Source organism: Palaemon carinicauda, chromosome 1 (assembly GCF_036898095.1).
Source record: "Palaemon carinicauda isolate YSFRI2023 chromosome 1, ASM3689809v2, whole genome shotgun sequence".
Taxonomy (NCBI): Eukaryota; Metazoa; Arthropoda; class Malacostraca; order Decapoda; family Palaemonidae; genus Palaemon; species Palaemon carinicauda.
This window is the reverse complement of record NC_090725.1, coordinates 289958557-289973612: the sequence shown is the minus strand read 5'-3', so window position 1 is coordinate 289973612 and position 15056 is coordinate 289958557. Positions and strand designations below refer to the sequence as shown.

The 15056-nt window shown below is 43.2% G+C and overlaps 1 protein-coding gene across 1 annotated transcript in view; it reads right to left on the bottom strand.

Moving 5' to 3' along the window:
- LOC137639589 (E3 ubiquitin-protein ligase Su(dx)-like) overlaps positions 1-15056 on the bottom strand; it is a 62062-nt gene that overhangs the window by 26833 nt on the left and 20173 nt on the right. Inside the window, exons 2-3 of the mRNA XM_068371852.1 lie at positions 8160-8233; positions 1134-1278 (exon numbers count right to left, since the gene is read on the bottom strand). Of these exons, the coding sequence (XP_068227953.1) occupies positions 1134-1278; positions 8160-8208 (194 nt within the window). The 5' untranslated portion in view covers positions 8209-8233. The remainder of the gene's footprint in view (positions 1-1133; positions 1279-8159; positions 8234-15056) is intronic.

Below are 15056 nucleotides of genomic sequence, written 5' to 3'. Positions count from 1 at the left end.
AATGTAAATGCTACAGAAAAACCAAATGATGTCATCAACAAAGCAATTGTCATCGCTAGACTAAAGTAGAATACTAAAAGACATTGATGTACTAGTATAAAATGACAGACAAAGATGAAATTAAGCTAACACTTAGCCTTAATAAGACACTAAAATAAGCAACTCATCTAAAATTCCTATATATGTACTGGCATAATAACCGCGAAGGATATAAGACTTTGTGAATCAAAACTAAATCAACATTCAATGTCCAGACAAAACTTCAACTGAGTTGAACCCCTGTTCCATTATACCACTATATTTTACTCTAATTAGATCAATTGAAGCTGTGCAGACATTTTAAAATCTCCAAAACATTTCATCGTCTCGAAATCCACATTGAGGGCAACGAAAGGATAGATGACATCTAGTGCCTCGGCGAAACGAGGAGGGGGAAGACGATCAAAATTAAAATAAAAGCTGTTTACTTTACATTTACAGCAACACCTCGGAGAAGGATTGGCCATATACATAACTAAATAATGTAGAACAGCCAAACAATAGAAATATGACAAATTCGGAGATAATTTATATTTTTCCTAACCATACAAACCTTAGCTATTTACATAGGGTATTTATAGGCTGGAGGAACGTAGAGAGTAGAGGTCCCCTTTTTTGTTTTGATTCTTGTTGTTGTCGGCTACCCCCCAAAAATTGGGGGAAGTGCCTTTGGTATATGGATTGCTTTCAGCTACACCAAAAACAATACCCTATGTAAATAGCGTGGTTTGTATTTCGGTTACGGAACATATTACTTATATGAGTTTAAACATAAAAAATTCTAAAAACAAATCACTAAAAGCATAAGGTAAGACATTAGAAGTGTCTTACACACAGGAACCATTTAAATCCAAATCTTTCTTTGCCTTTGATACTGGGCTAACTCATCTGACACTGGCTGTCATTCTCTTCTCAGTAGCCAGGAAGTGTTTTGGCAGCAAATTTAAAGGAAGGGTATAGTGCAGGGGGAATATTCTTTACTGTTTTTTCTAGAGGTCGTTAAATTGACAATTTCACTTAATAGCTTGATCTATTCAGAAGCAAGATTCATGGAAATAATATTCAGTGGAACAGGAAGGCAATGTTTAACTTACACAGTAAAAGTTTCATGCCATTTAGGATGAGCATTGTGTTTTACGTGTTGTGTTTTCTTCTGCTGAACGCCATCAACTAAGAGCTCTACATAAGCTGATGGCTTGTTAAATAGAGTACTTAAAGATGACAACTCCCCACTCACAGCTGTGAAAATAAAAGAAAGAATCGTTAGCTCATGTTTAACATACCTACTGTATACAGTAAGTGACTAAGTTCTAGAAAGCAGTTATCCCTTTACACCTAACTCAAAACATAAAACTGGAGATTTTGTTACAAGATACACAATTTTTTTTAATAAACATCCATCTATTTATAGTAATTTACAACTATTTTTTTTCAAAACTTACAAAGCCAAGTTTTGTGGATGTGAAAAAGTGATTTAACAATGAAGTACAATAAATAAACATTTGAATATAAGGATTCCCCAAAATAAAAAATCTCTTTTAAACCTACAGATCAGTAAATGGTACATTTATAAGTGTAAACTACCAGAACCAACCCATACGGATATCAGAGGCTCTAAAGAATAACTTATAGAAAATTAATATTATTAAAAAATTGCACCACCCAAGAAAATGCAATCATAAAATTAGTTGAAAGGTCGACAATCACAGCAGAAGTAATTAACCCTTTTACCCCAAAAGGACGTACTGGTACGTTTCACAAAAGCCATCCCTTTACCCCCATGGACGTACCGGTACGTCCTTGCAAAAAAATGCTATACAAATTATTTTTTTCATATTTTTGATAATTTTTTGAAAAAATTCAGGCATTTTCCAAGAGAATGAGACCAACCTGACCTCTCTATGATGAAAATTAAGGTTGTTAGAGCAATTTAAAAAAAATATACAGTACTGGAAAATGTGCTGGGAAAAAAATAACCCCCGGGGGTTAAAGGTTGGAAATTTCCAAATAGCCTGGGGGTAAAAGGGTTAAAAACTACGCACTACGTGTAATAACAGACATCAAATCAATTTTTATATCAAGTAGAAAAAATATGACAAATTCGAAGATAATTTGTATTTTTCCTAACCATACAAACCTTAGCTATTTACAAAGGGTATTACTTTTAGCGCAGCTGAAATGACGAGCCAATAGTTTTTAACAAGGGTTAATTACCCCCGCGCTAGTTAGCGGGGGGGTGGGGAAGGGTAGCTTGCTACCCCTCCCCCCTCCACACACCGGTGACTTGCTTCACTTTACTTAGAGGTAGGACTTGACTTGGGGGTCAGGGATGGCGGGCACATATGTGTAAATAGCTAAGGTTTGTATGGTTAGGAAAAATACAAATTATCTTCGAATTTGTCATTTGTTCCGTAACCGAAATACAAACCACGCTATTTACAAAGGGTGACTTACCCCTTAGGAAGGGTGGAAAGTCCCCAGCCTTACTGACTTCGGCTTGCCCGAGGGCTCGATCCCTCAGTGAGCAGCACTAGAGAGAGGGAGCCCCTGTACCTCACAGGTTCCTAGCATAGCTAAGAACGAGTGGCCTACATAAGTAGTGTGAGGAGGAGAGTGTGACTCGTCCTATGAAGTTGACCTTGAGACCTTCAGATAGGAATTCTAGGATAGGACGTTCCCCATACCACCTCGTCAGGGTATGGGAGACGCAACAGTATTAAGCTTAATACTAGGAGCACAAAGAAGCATGGGTTACCTGCAGAGGTCGAGGTCAGCTATGCGAGGACCAGGATGCTGCTTCCCCAAGAGAGGGGAGAATGAAGAAAGAAGTAAGGGTCAGACATACTCTTTCATTCACACAGACTAAGACCGGGTAACAACGCCCTCAACCTACTGCTACTTGTCCAAAAAGGAGCCTGAGGTTAGACCAGCTGTTGTGCAGCCACCACAGGGCCGATAGAGAACGTATCGAGGCTCCTAAGGGTCACGTCTTGCAGGTAGTGGGCTGTGAAGGTCGTTTGACGCTTCCAGACCCCAGCTTGAAGTACCTGCGTCACAGAGAAGTTTCTCTTGAAGGCCAGGGATGTAGCAATACCCGACATCGTGGGTCCGAGGGCGACGTGAAATAAGGGGGGTCAGGATTCAGGGCATGGTGGATAACCCTTCGAATCCAAGCAGAGATGGTGTTCCTGGTGACCCTCCTCTTTGTCCTGCCTGTGCTGAAGGCATCCCCCACAGGTGGACACGCAGGGGGACTGCCACCCCTGGAAGTCTTGCCTCCCCTGGAGGACTTACCGCCCCTCTTGACCTTGGCTGGAAAGGGCTGGGGCTTAGACACCACTTTCTTAGCTGCCGGTGCCTGTTTGGGAGCCTTACGAGGCTGTTGCTGCTGTTGTGGCGGGGCTGGAGGCTTATAGGGCCGAGTTGTAAGGGCCCTGTGGAGGAGGGAGTCCGTGCTGGATTTCCTCCACCTCTCAGCCGTTCGCTCCAAGTCTTGAGGCTCAAACAGGCTCTCCCCCAGGAGGGAGGCATGTCGGAGCCTACACACATCTACGGCGGGGACCTTCGGATGGAATCTCTCGGACACAGCATCACGACGCTTCAACACCAAGTTGGCCCACAGGGTGGTAACCTGGTGCGCCAAAAACTCGATGGAGCGGGTGCCCGAGAGCAAGAAGGTCTCTAGGGCCTTCCTATTGGTCTCCTTGGACAAGTCCTCCGATCACAATAGGATGCCCAGAGATCCTAACCAGAAGTCCAGCCACGAAGTGGCCTGCATGGCACACTTAGCGACCTTCTCGTGGTTAAGGATCTCTGCCGCCGAGAACGACACCTGCCGGGCAGAGAGTTTCTCCAAGGGAACTCCCTTCGCCAGCTCCTCCACAGAGTGATGGAGAGGAAGAGCGAGGTTGTGCTCACCCAGGATCTCGAAATACCTTCTCTGCTGAAGGCGAGGAGGAAGGATGAGTTTGTTCCCGGCAGTGGAACGACTGGAGGAGGCAAGAAGTGCGAGCTGAGCATTGGCCCTAGCTCTGGCACTCTTCAGCCCCCGAGACCAGGGCAGAGCTGCACTGGTCTTAGGGGCCTTCCGAACGTCAAACACTTCATCCAGAATCATGTCTTTGCCTTCACGGGGGGGGGGATGACTGGATCCGTAAGACTGTTAAGTTGCCTTATCAGGCTTAGGACCTGCCAGAAGGCATGTTCGGACTCTTTCTGTTCTCCTCCCTGTGGGCTGGCAGCTAAGTCTCCTGCCCCAGGAATCTCTTCCTGGGGTGATACGTGGACATTCCCCTGGGTAGTCGTGGGTTCCTGACGAATCCTTGCAGAGGATTTAGGGATGGTCTTGGAATCCTTGGGTTCCCTCCTGGGAGGGATACAGGATCCCAACAACGAGGTTCGAGGGGCCCCTTCCTCACGAGACGATTCTCCTGCCTGAAGCGAAGTCTCCCCCCCTGGTGCCGAGGGGAAGACTACCACCCCACTGGACTCACCTGAGGACGGAAAGGCCTCGTCCACGGGAGAAGGAGAGAGTACTCGTGCAGGAGAGGGGACCCTCGAGACCGACCTCTTGGGAACCAACTTCGCCCTGGGGGAAGTCACCACGAAGTCCACTCCTCTCTTTCTCTTCAGCGTAGGAGAGACAGCCGCTGGTTTGTTACCCTGGCCGGCGAGTGCTGGTTTCATAACCCTCACTAACGCCCGTGCCAGCGGACCAAACCAAGTCTGCTGCTCCAGGGACACCGAGTCCGAAATCCTCGCTAAGGTGAAAGGGCTCGGGCGATCCTTTGGAGTGGACACGACGGTACCTGCCTGAAAAGAAGGTGGGGAAGAATGCTGTACTGACCTGTCTTCGTCCTGCACTACCAACCTGTGCTTGGATGGAGGTGATCCCGAGTGCCGTCTAGGAGCACGCATCCCTGCTGCTACCACCGGCTGTGGAATTCGCCGCGAACTATGGTCGCGCGAGGGCGAACGGTCGCGCAAAGGCGAATAGTCGCGCGGGTGATCGCGCGGGCGCACAGGCGAGCGGTCGCGCGGGCGCGCAGGCGAGCGGGCGTGAGGGTGGGCAGGTAAATGAACACGTGTCCGAGGCGACGAACGCAAGCGATGGCGCGACGGCGAGGGATCGTGCTGCCGCGTAGGTGAAGAAGATCGCTGGCGATGTAGATCCACAGGCGATCGATGACGAGCTGTGGTATGTCGACGCACTGATGTGCGATGGTGAGCAGCATGCGCAGGTGAATGACTGCGTAATGGTAAGCGATGGCGAGCAGCATGCGCAGGTGAATGATCGCGTGATAGGGTGCGATGGTGATCAGCATCCGCAAGAGGGCAATCGTTCAGGGTTGTGCGATGAGGAGCAGCATGCGTAAGCGGGCGATCGTGCAGGGTAGTGCGATGGCGAGCAGCATGCGCAGATGAATGATCGCGTGAAAGGGTGCGATGGTGATCAGCATCCGCAGGAGGGCGATCGTTCAGGGTTGTGCGATGAGGAGCAGCATGCGTAAGCGGGCGATCGTGCAGGGTTGTGCGATGGTGAGCAGCATGCGCAGGTGAATGAGTGCGTGAAAGGGTGTGATGGTGATCAGCATCCGCAGGAGGGCGATCGTTCAGGGTTGAGCGATGAGGAGCAGCATGCGTAAGCGGGCGATCATGCAGGGTCGTGCGATGGCGAGCAGCATGTGTAGGTGATCGCTGGCGAGCAGAAGGTCGACGCGTGTCCTGTGAGAGGACAGGTGGTGCGGCGCGTTCACGAGCAGGAACGGGAAGATCGCTGGCGCGTTGGCGAACATGTGTTTCTGACACACGCGCAGCACGATGTTGCGTAGCCACAGGACCAGGTGGATGGTGAACAGGGAGTTCAGCAGGAACTAAAGGGTGGTCAGAGACCGCAGGGCGATGGTCCTCAAATGAGCGCTGACGCTCGGAAGAGAGCTGACGAGCAGGAGAGCGTTGGCGAGGGGGGAGAACATCAGGAGAGAGCCGACGAGCAGGTGAGCGTCGGCGAGCAGGAGAGTCTTGGCGAGCAGGAGATCGTCGACGAGCAGGAGATCACTGGCGAGCAGGAGATCGCTGGCGAGCAGGTGAGCGCTGGCGAGCAGGAGAGCGCTTGTGCGCTAGCCCTGCTCGTGTAAGGGAAGAATCCCTTAGCCCCGAAGGGACCGTTGCCCGTCGGGTGACGAGTTCTCCAGAAGGCGAAGATCCGGCAGAAGATGGTGAGCGGTCTGTAGAGAGGTTCAAGGAGGGCGGAGCAGTCGGTTGAGGCTGACGAGGAGAGTCCCCCCCGGAGGACGAAGACCCAAAAAGGCGCCTCTTAGTCCCCCTGTAAGGGGAAGGGAGGCCCTTGTGGCGTAGAGGGCGGTGAGCCTTACGGCGGAGGCGGCCTCGGGGGAGATCGTCGAGACCATCGGTCCTCCGAAGGGGAGTCTCCGTCAAAACACTTCCCTCAGAAGGAAGCTGGGCAGCAGTCGAGACCGAAGGACTCACTTCCCCCTTCGAAGGATGCACGGAAGGAGGAGGAGAGCCTTGAGCACCATCACCAGCAACAGCACCTGCGTCGGAAGGCCCAGCCACGTCGGAGGCCTCTGTCACCACGACGTCGACAATAGACAGAGGGTCTACCTCCGCTACCACCGGCGACTGTTTAACAGCGGCCCCCAACGAGACAAGGTCAATAAGAGCGAACCTGGAGGGCAAGCCCTTAAGCCCCAGGGACGACCAAATCTGTAAAAGATCATCACTGGATAAGGCATTATTATCAATAACCTCCCCCGGAAGAGGAGGGGGAACCGCCTCGCTATGGGAGGCGACGCCCTCTCCCCCCAACGAAGGTAGGGAAACAGAACAAGGGCCTGCGCTCCCACTCGGACGACTCTCCTTAGGAGGCGGACGAGGGGGAGCTTCGGAGGAGGTTTGGGCGGCGGAAGAAGAGTCCCGAGAACCTTCCTCCTTCAAGGATAACTCCGGAGGAGAACGGTCTCTCTTGGACTTCTTCTTACGCCGACGGCCAAACCTCTCCCACTGGGAGGCAGACCACTCCCTGTACTCACGGCACATGTTATCCTGGTCGCACCGTCGGCCCCGACATTGAGGGCAGAGGGTGTGAGGATCTGTAATAACGTCCGACATGAAAGTCCCACAAGGACGGCCGGCAACTCCAGGGCATGTACGCATAGTAAATAAAAGAAAATAACTGAAGGTCAACTTCCAACCAATCACACAAGCTGAAAAGAAAAAGCAGAAAATTAAAGGCTGTCACGAAGGCGATGAACAGACACGTCTGGTCACCGCCGAGCCAAAAGTGAAGTGAAGCAAGTCACCGGTGTGTGGAGGGGGGAGGGGTAGCAAGCTACCCTTCCCCACCCCCCGCTAACTAGCGCGGGGGTAATTAACCCTCGTTAAAAACTATTGGCTCGTCATTTCAGCTGCGCTAAAAGTAATACCCTTTGTAAATAGCGTGGTTTGTATTTCGGTTACGGAACAACTAAAAATTTTATTCCAAGCAATTCATGTTTTCCCCAACTATACAAATCCGAGTTCTTCAATAAAGGGAACAGAGGAAAAGTAAAATATGGGAACAAAGCTGCTGTTAACAGAAGGGGACATGACTAAGACTATCTAGCTCCACCTCTAGTTTCCCACATGGTTAAGTGCTGGCATATTGTTAAACGGTGATGTATTCACTTAACCTTTTAACCCCCAGGCTATTTGGAAATTTCCAACCCTTAACCCCAGGGGGGTTATTTTTTCCCAGCACATTTTGCAGTATATTTTTTTTCTAAATTGCTCTAACAGCTTTAATTTTTGTCATAGAGAGGTCAGGTTGGTCTCATTCTCTTGGAAAATGCCTGAATTTTCTCAAAAAATTATCAAAAATATGAAAAAAAAAAAATTTTATAGCATTTTTTTGCAAGGACGTACTGGTACGTCCATGGGGGTAAAGGGATGGCTTTTATGAAACATACCAGTACGTCCTTTTGGGGTAAAAGGGTTAATGTGAGAATACAATAAACAAAATGACATTTTTGAACTGGTATAAAACTACCGTGACACATTGGATGTTTGATTAAACCTGCATGATAAGGAATCAGCACCAAAAATATATTTCATTTACTCACCTGTAACACCCAGCTGGTGCAGGTGGCTGGCATTGGCAGCTTCAGACATACTTCACACCAGGTACCATTGCATTCTGAAAAATAAGGATATAATATTACCCAATGAATATTTGTGTAAAGTTGAACTTTACAATAAAAGACCAATCAAATTCTATAGTGTTTATCTAGTACAGAACATGAAAATACTGTATATAAATCAGTAAGTGCATTCATTAATTCCTTTTGCACTTCCACCTGTATACCTTTCACAGTATACCTTTAGGAAAATTTGGTGAATTTACATATACTGATTTTTGTTAATACACATACATAATTTGCGCTTCAACTATTCGCTGTACAGATACTGCTTACATAAGTTCTACCATGTTGATCTTTGAAGTTTCTGGACAACAAGTTGCGATATATTAGTGTACAACCAAGACCTACATATGTACAATACAGTAGATGCACAGTATTCATCAAATTCCGACCAGCAAAAAATATGGAAGTCAAAATACTTTTTCTAAAAATCAATTACAGTATATCTAAAAGGAGTTTACATAGTGAAAAAGGGATTTTGACGAAGGAAAAATCTATTTCTGGGGAGAGACCTGTGACGCCCGGTGAAAAGAGTCCTTCTTTACACTTTTCTGATATAAATCTTCCAAATATACCAGAGAAAGATAAAAGCATGGAATGCAGAGGTTACTACCCTCTCGCGAGCACCTCGTGGGTGTCGTGTATACATCAGGGGCATGTGAAAACCACTATTCACAGGCTGTCTTCCATTTAGATAATTCCTTCATCAAAGGGAAGGGCCGTAACAAAGGCCCCAGAAACCACACTTGGACCACGCCACCGTCACCCAACACGAACGCCCTCTAGGTCCTCCTTCTGTTTTGGACTTGCCCGCATAGTCGTATTTTTTGTGCTCTGTGTTTTTCAAGTAAGTTTTTCCTTTCAGGAGAAACAACAAACTACATGTTACTAATTTGCAAACTCTCATCTGACAAACATTTACATCAGAGAAAAAAATTCCTAATTCAATTTCTTGAGATACTACCGCTAGAGAGTAATGGGGTCTTTTGACTGGCCAGACAGTACTACATTGGATCCTTCTCTCTTGTTACGGTTCATTTTCCCTTTGCCTACACACACACACACACACCGAACAGTCTGGCCTATTCTTTACATATTCTCCTCTGTCCTCATACACCTGACAACACTGAGATTACCAACCAATACTTCTTACTGCACTGTAATTGTTCAGTGGCCACTTTCCTCTTTGTTAGGGTAGAAGAGACTCTCTAGCCATGGTAAGCAGCTCTTCTAGGAGGACACTCAAAAATCAAATCATTATTCTCTAATCTTGGATAGTGCCATAGCCCCTGTACTATGGTCTTCCACTGTTTTGGGTTAGAGTTCTCTTGCTTGAGGGTAAACTCAAGACACACTATTCCATCTTATCTATTTCTCTTCCTCTGGTTTTAATAAAGTTTTTTATAGTTTATATAAGAGATATTTATTTTAATGTTGTTGCTCTTCTTAAAATATTCTATTTTTCTTTGTTTCTTTTCCTCACTGAGCTATTTCCCCTGTTGGAGCCCCTACGCTTATAGCACCCTGCTTTTCCAACTAGGTTGTAGCTAAGCAAGTAATAATAATAATAATAATATAACAAAATTTATAAATATAAACCTAACGGATATAATACAGTACACAAAAGATTTATCCACGGAGCATTTCACGGTTTATTTCAAAACAAATTTACTGTATAATAAGTAAGAAATTACAGTAAAAATAAGCCTGATTCTTTTATAAATATACACGTAATCATATTCAGTATAAGGTATATTAAAATTTTCAAAATGCCTCCCTAATAAGGTAACATATAACATTGTTATACTTAATTCTGAAAAAAATACAAATTTATATCTATGAAATGTGAGCTCTTTTGTACGCTACTTGATGGCAACTATAAAGATTATAAAGATTATAAAGAGATAAGAAGATGTACCAATACCTGGTACCTTATCATCATAAGAGATACCGTATCAACCACATTGTTTGTAGACCTTGATTTCATGGCCTAAAATAAAATGGACATTATGATTGCACTACAGTACTGTATTTTCATTTTTTAAAATAAGAGGTAGTAGTTCTATCATTTCTTTCAATACTATATAATTATTATCATTATTATTAAAGCTAAGCTATATTATTATTATTATTATCATTCTTATTAAAGCTAAGCTATATTATTATTATTATTATCATTATTATTAAAGCTAAGCTATATTATTATTATTATTATTATTATTAAAGCTAAGCTATATTATTATTATTATTAAAGCTAAGCTATATTATTATTATTATCATTATTATTAAAGCTAAGCTATATTATTATTATCATTATCATTCTTATTAAAGCTAAGCTATATTATTATTATCATTATTAATAAAGCTAAGCTATATTATTATTATCATTCTTATTAAAGCTAAGCTATATTATTATTATTATCATTATTATTAAAGCTAAGCTATATTATTATTATTATTATTATTACTTGCTAAGCTAAAACCCTAGTTGGAAAAGTAGTATGCTATAAGCCCAGGGGCTCCACCAGGGAAAATAGCTCAGTGAGGAAAGGAACAAAAATATTTTAAGAAGAGTAACAACAATAAATATATCCTATATAAACTATAAAAACTTTAACAAAACAAGAAGAGAAATAAGATAGGAGAGTATGCTCGAGTGTACCCTCAAGCAAGATAACTCTTGACCCAAGACAGTGGAAGACCATGGTACAGAGGTTGTGGCACTACCCAAGACTAGAGAACAATGGTTTGATTTGGAGTGTCCTTCTCCTAGAAGAGCTGAACCCTAGTTGGAAAAGTTAGATGTTATAAGCCCACAGGCTCCAACAGGGGAACTTCAAAAAGCAAGAGGAAGAGAAATAAAAAAGAACAGCATGCCAAATGTACCAGTATGCTAGAGAATTCTAACCCAAGACAGTGGAATACTGTATAAATTTAACTTCAAAGGGAAACAAGCTGCTTTATGTATAGTAGGTTATCCTCTTTTAAATCGACAGACAACTTGTACTGTATACATACATACATATACCAAGGGACTTCCCCCAATTTTGGGGGGTAGCCGACATCAACAAAGAAACAAAAACAAAAAGGGGACCTCTACTCTCTACGTTCCTCCCAGCCTGTACACAAAACTACCGTAATTAAAATCTTGATACATTAGTCTGCACTTCAATAAAGGAACCATACCCAATTTCCTTGAATTACTAGAAGATATTTGAGATTTAATCTATGAAATTCTAAAGTTTAATCCATTTTAGAGTAGAGAATTAGTGAAATATACCAGATCTGAAATTATATTTCCTGCACCTAACCATAGAAAACTTTTCCATTAAGGGCATATCTACATTTATAGTCCATTTCTTTTAGCGATGCATATTTGCACCGACTCGCAGCGGTGCCCTTTTAGCTCGGAAAAGTTTCAGGATCGCTGATTGGTTGGACAAGATAATTCTAACCAATCAGCGATCATGAAACTTTTCCGAGCTAAAAGGGCACCGCCGCGAGTCGATGCAAATATGCATCGCTAAAAGAAATGGACTATAGTATGACTGACCTGACAACTTTCTTCAGCAGACAGAGTCAAACAGAAAGCAGACTGTCATGGTCCTGGAGTATTGCTTCCTGGAGGAAATACGAAAAGTCAAACGTTCAGAAATCCAAAGAGACAAATTTTCTTTGAGGGGGCATCAGAAGAGGTGAGCATGAATGCTTGAGAGTGGTAGACAACCCAAAGCTCGTGGCTTCGAATTAGTGACTCAAACCCTATGGACAAAGAGTAGGAACTTCCTACAGGACTGAAGAATAGATATGCAGAAGTATGTATCCTTCATGTTCACTAGTGTAAGAAGTCTTCTTTCCTGGTGGTAGACAGAATGGTACTTTCCATATTCATCTTGAAAGGCATCAAGGAAGGGAGAGATGGATGGTCCCAGAAACCCAGTTGACTTCTCCAGGGCAATATATGACTGCAAAGGCTCGGAGAACCATCTTGGAAGACCGAGTGCATTTTTCTCCCTCTTTGTTCCTCCAGGAAACAAATGCCCACTGATATGCAAGTTGAAGCATGAGAAAAATCCCTGCCTTCTTGAGGATAAGCGTTTCAGGACTGTCAAGTTTCAGGTTGAGGCAAAGTATACAGCAGCACTTAACCGGTGGTAGAAAAAGAAAGCTACTCTATGCAGGTCTTGGGAGCGATTTCCATGGTAGCAGCCTTCAGGTCTTTGTGCCAGTCTCTTCCAATAGGTCCTTGTTATCAGCACTCCTTTCACAGAATCTTTTGACAGTAGAGCAAATCCAACCTCTCTGGCATGCAGCACTTCTGTTGTCGAGAGTGCTGGGAGTTATCTACTTGATAGAATAGAGCTTAAGAAGTTCCTCGGGTCAGAGAAATAGCATTTGATCCTTAACAAAATCTGAGAACAACAACATACGACAGTAGTACAATGGCTGGTTAGACCTTTGACGAGCACCAAAGCACATATCAATTGGGGTACAGTAGTCCCTTTGCTAATAGGAGGCACAGTTACCTCTGAGGTCGATGAACTCCCGAAGACAGGTGTCAAATACCACACTAGTTAAGGAAGCTAGTGATTAAGGAATCACGATTCTTTTAAATGTGCATGTAGAAAACTAACATAAACTAGGAATAAATACGGGTTTGTTTAAAATAAACACGTAATCAAGCTTGGGGCATCCAAGAATTACACTATATTGAATTGTTAAAAAAAACATCAATTCCATTACTGTAATGTAAAAAGTAAACATTTTGTTTATTATGCCAACAGTAATTATCAATAAATTAAGTATTGATAGACAATATGTCGATGGTGAGAATGCTGTTACAATACATATCAATGGACTAAAAATCTTAAGACACAAAGAAAAAAATATAACTTTACAATAATAGTGAAGTGTCATATGAATATATATTTAAAGTAACATGATAGGAATTATAACATTGCTTTAACCCTTTTACCCCCAGGCTCTTTGGAATTTTCCAACCCTTAACCCCCAAGGGGTTATTTTTTCCCCAGCACATTTTGCAGTAATTTTTTTTTTAATTGCTCTAACAGCCTTAATTTTTGTCATAGAGAGGTCAGGTTGGTCTCATTCTCTTGGAAAATGCCTGAATTTTCTCAAAAAATTATCAAAAATAAGAAAAAAAAAATTTTAGGGCATATTTTTGCAAGGACGTACCGGTACGTCCATGAGGGTAAAAGGATGAGTTTTGTGAAACGTACCAGTACATCCTTGGGGGGTAAAAGGGTTAAAATATCCAATACATGTACATACTAAATTAGCATACGCTATAAATTGTGAGATATTGCTGGCAAAAACTTCAATAAATGTTCAGAGCTATAGCATTCAACAATGTTTTTCAACATGGTATTTATTTTAGCATAATTTCTTGTTCCTACTCCCAACGGCTTTTCCTTGGAACACTTATGCTATCATCATCTCTGTAGTAAAGGATGAAAAAATATTTACTTCTTCACATATGTACAGTCAAAAATTTTCATCTCTCATATCCGTTAAATTTTTGTCACAAGCTTTATAGTTCCGAACTCTTTATACAGTTTGGGCAAGTCTTTCTTTCTTTGGCAATGCTCCAATAGCTTCTAAATAATATTTTCCTTATATTTGTTCACTATTGATTAAGTAAAGAACCCACAGGATCCTAAACTTCCAAACTTAAAAGGTTCCAATATGTTTATAGGTCGAATTTTATAAAATTGTTTAATTCTGTTCTAGGGTAAGCCTAACCTAACTCCCACGGCTACAATTTTATGTTACATACATATACCAAGGCACCTCCCCCAACTCTGGGGGGTAGCCGACATCAACAAATGAAACAAAAACAAAAAAGGGGACCTCTACTCTCTACGTTCCTCACAGTCTAACAAGGGACTCAATTGAGTTCAGCTGGTACTGCTAGGGTGCCACAGCCCACCCTCCCACATTATCCACCACAGATGAAGCTTCATAATGCTGAGTCCCCTACTGCTGCTACCTCCGCGGTCATCTAAGGCACCGGAGGAAGCAGAAGGGCCTACCGGAACTGCGTCACAATCGCTCGCCATTCATTCCTATTTCTAGCACGCTCTCTTGCCTCGCTCACATCTATCCTCCAATCACCCGGAGCTTTCTTCACTCCATCCATCCACTCAAACATTGGCCTTCCTCTTGTACTTCTCCCATCAACTCTTGCATTCATCACCTTCTTTAACAGACAGCCATTTTAGATTACAAAGTCAACAAATAGTACAGTTTCATAAGAAATAGATATCAGGTTATTGTAAATGTTGTTTTGCTTACTGTATAAAATGATATCTTGCTTTATTATGATATTTATTCATCTTATTACAGTATACAGTACAAACTTCTAATTTATCTTAGATTTATGATTTCTGTTGGATCTGTGTTCGTATTTCCAAATGATTGTAAGCTGACCTGTAATTTCTTCCGGCCTTTGATAGCTTTTTCTTTCACCTTTTCTTCAACCTTGAGTACTTTTTCAGGATTAATTTTGGAGGATGGCAATGTTCTGGAGTTAAAATTGATAAAACTTTATTGGTAATTACCCTTCCACTACAGTCATTTTCCACATATCCAGTAGTTTTTTCTTTCTTTATTTTCCCTTATCCACTAGGTTAATGGTGTCTGGGGTGACAAGAGAGGATCTGATAAGAAATGACTACATAAGGAGGTCGACAAAGGTGGTGGAAATATCAAAGAAAGTGCAGGAAGGGAGGCTGAGATGGTATGGACACCTGATGAGGAGAGATGAGGACCACGTTGGGAGACATACTATGGAGATGG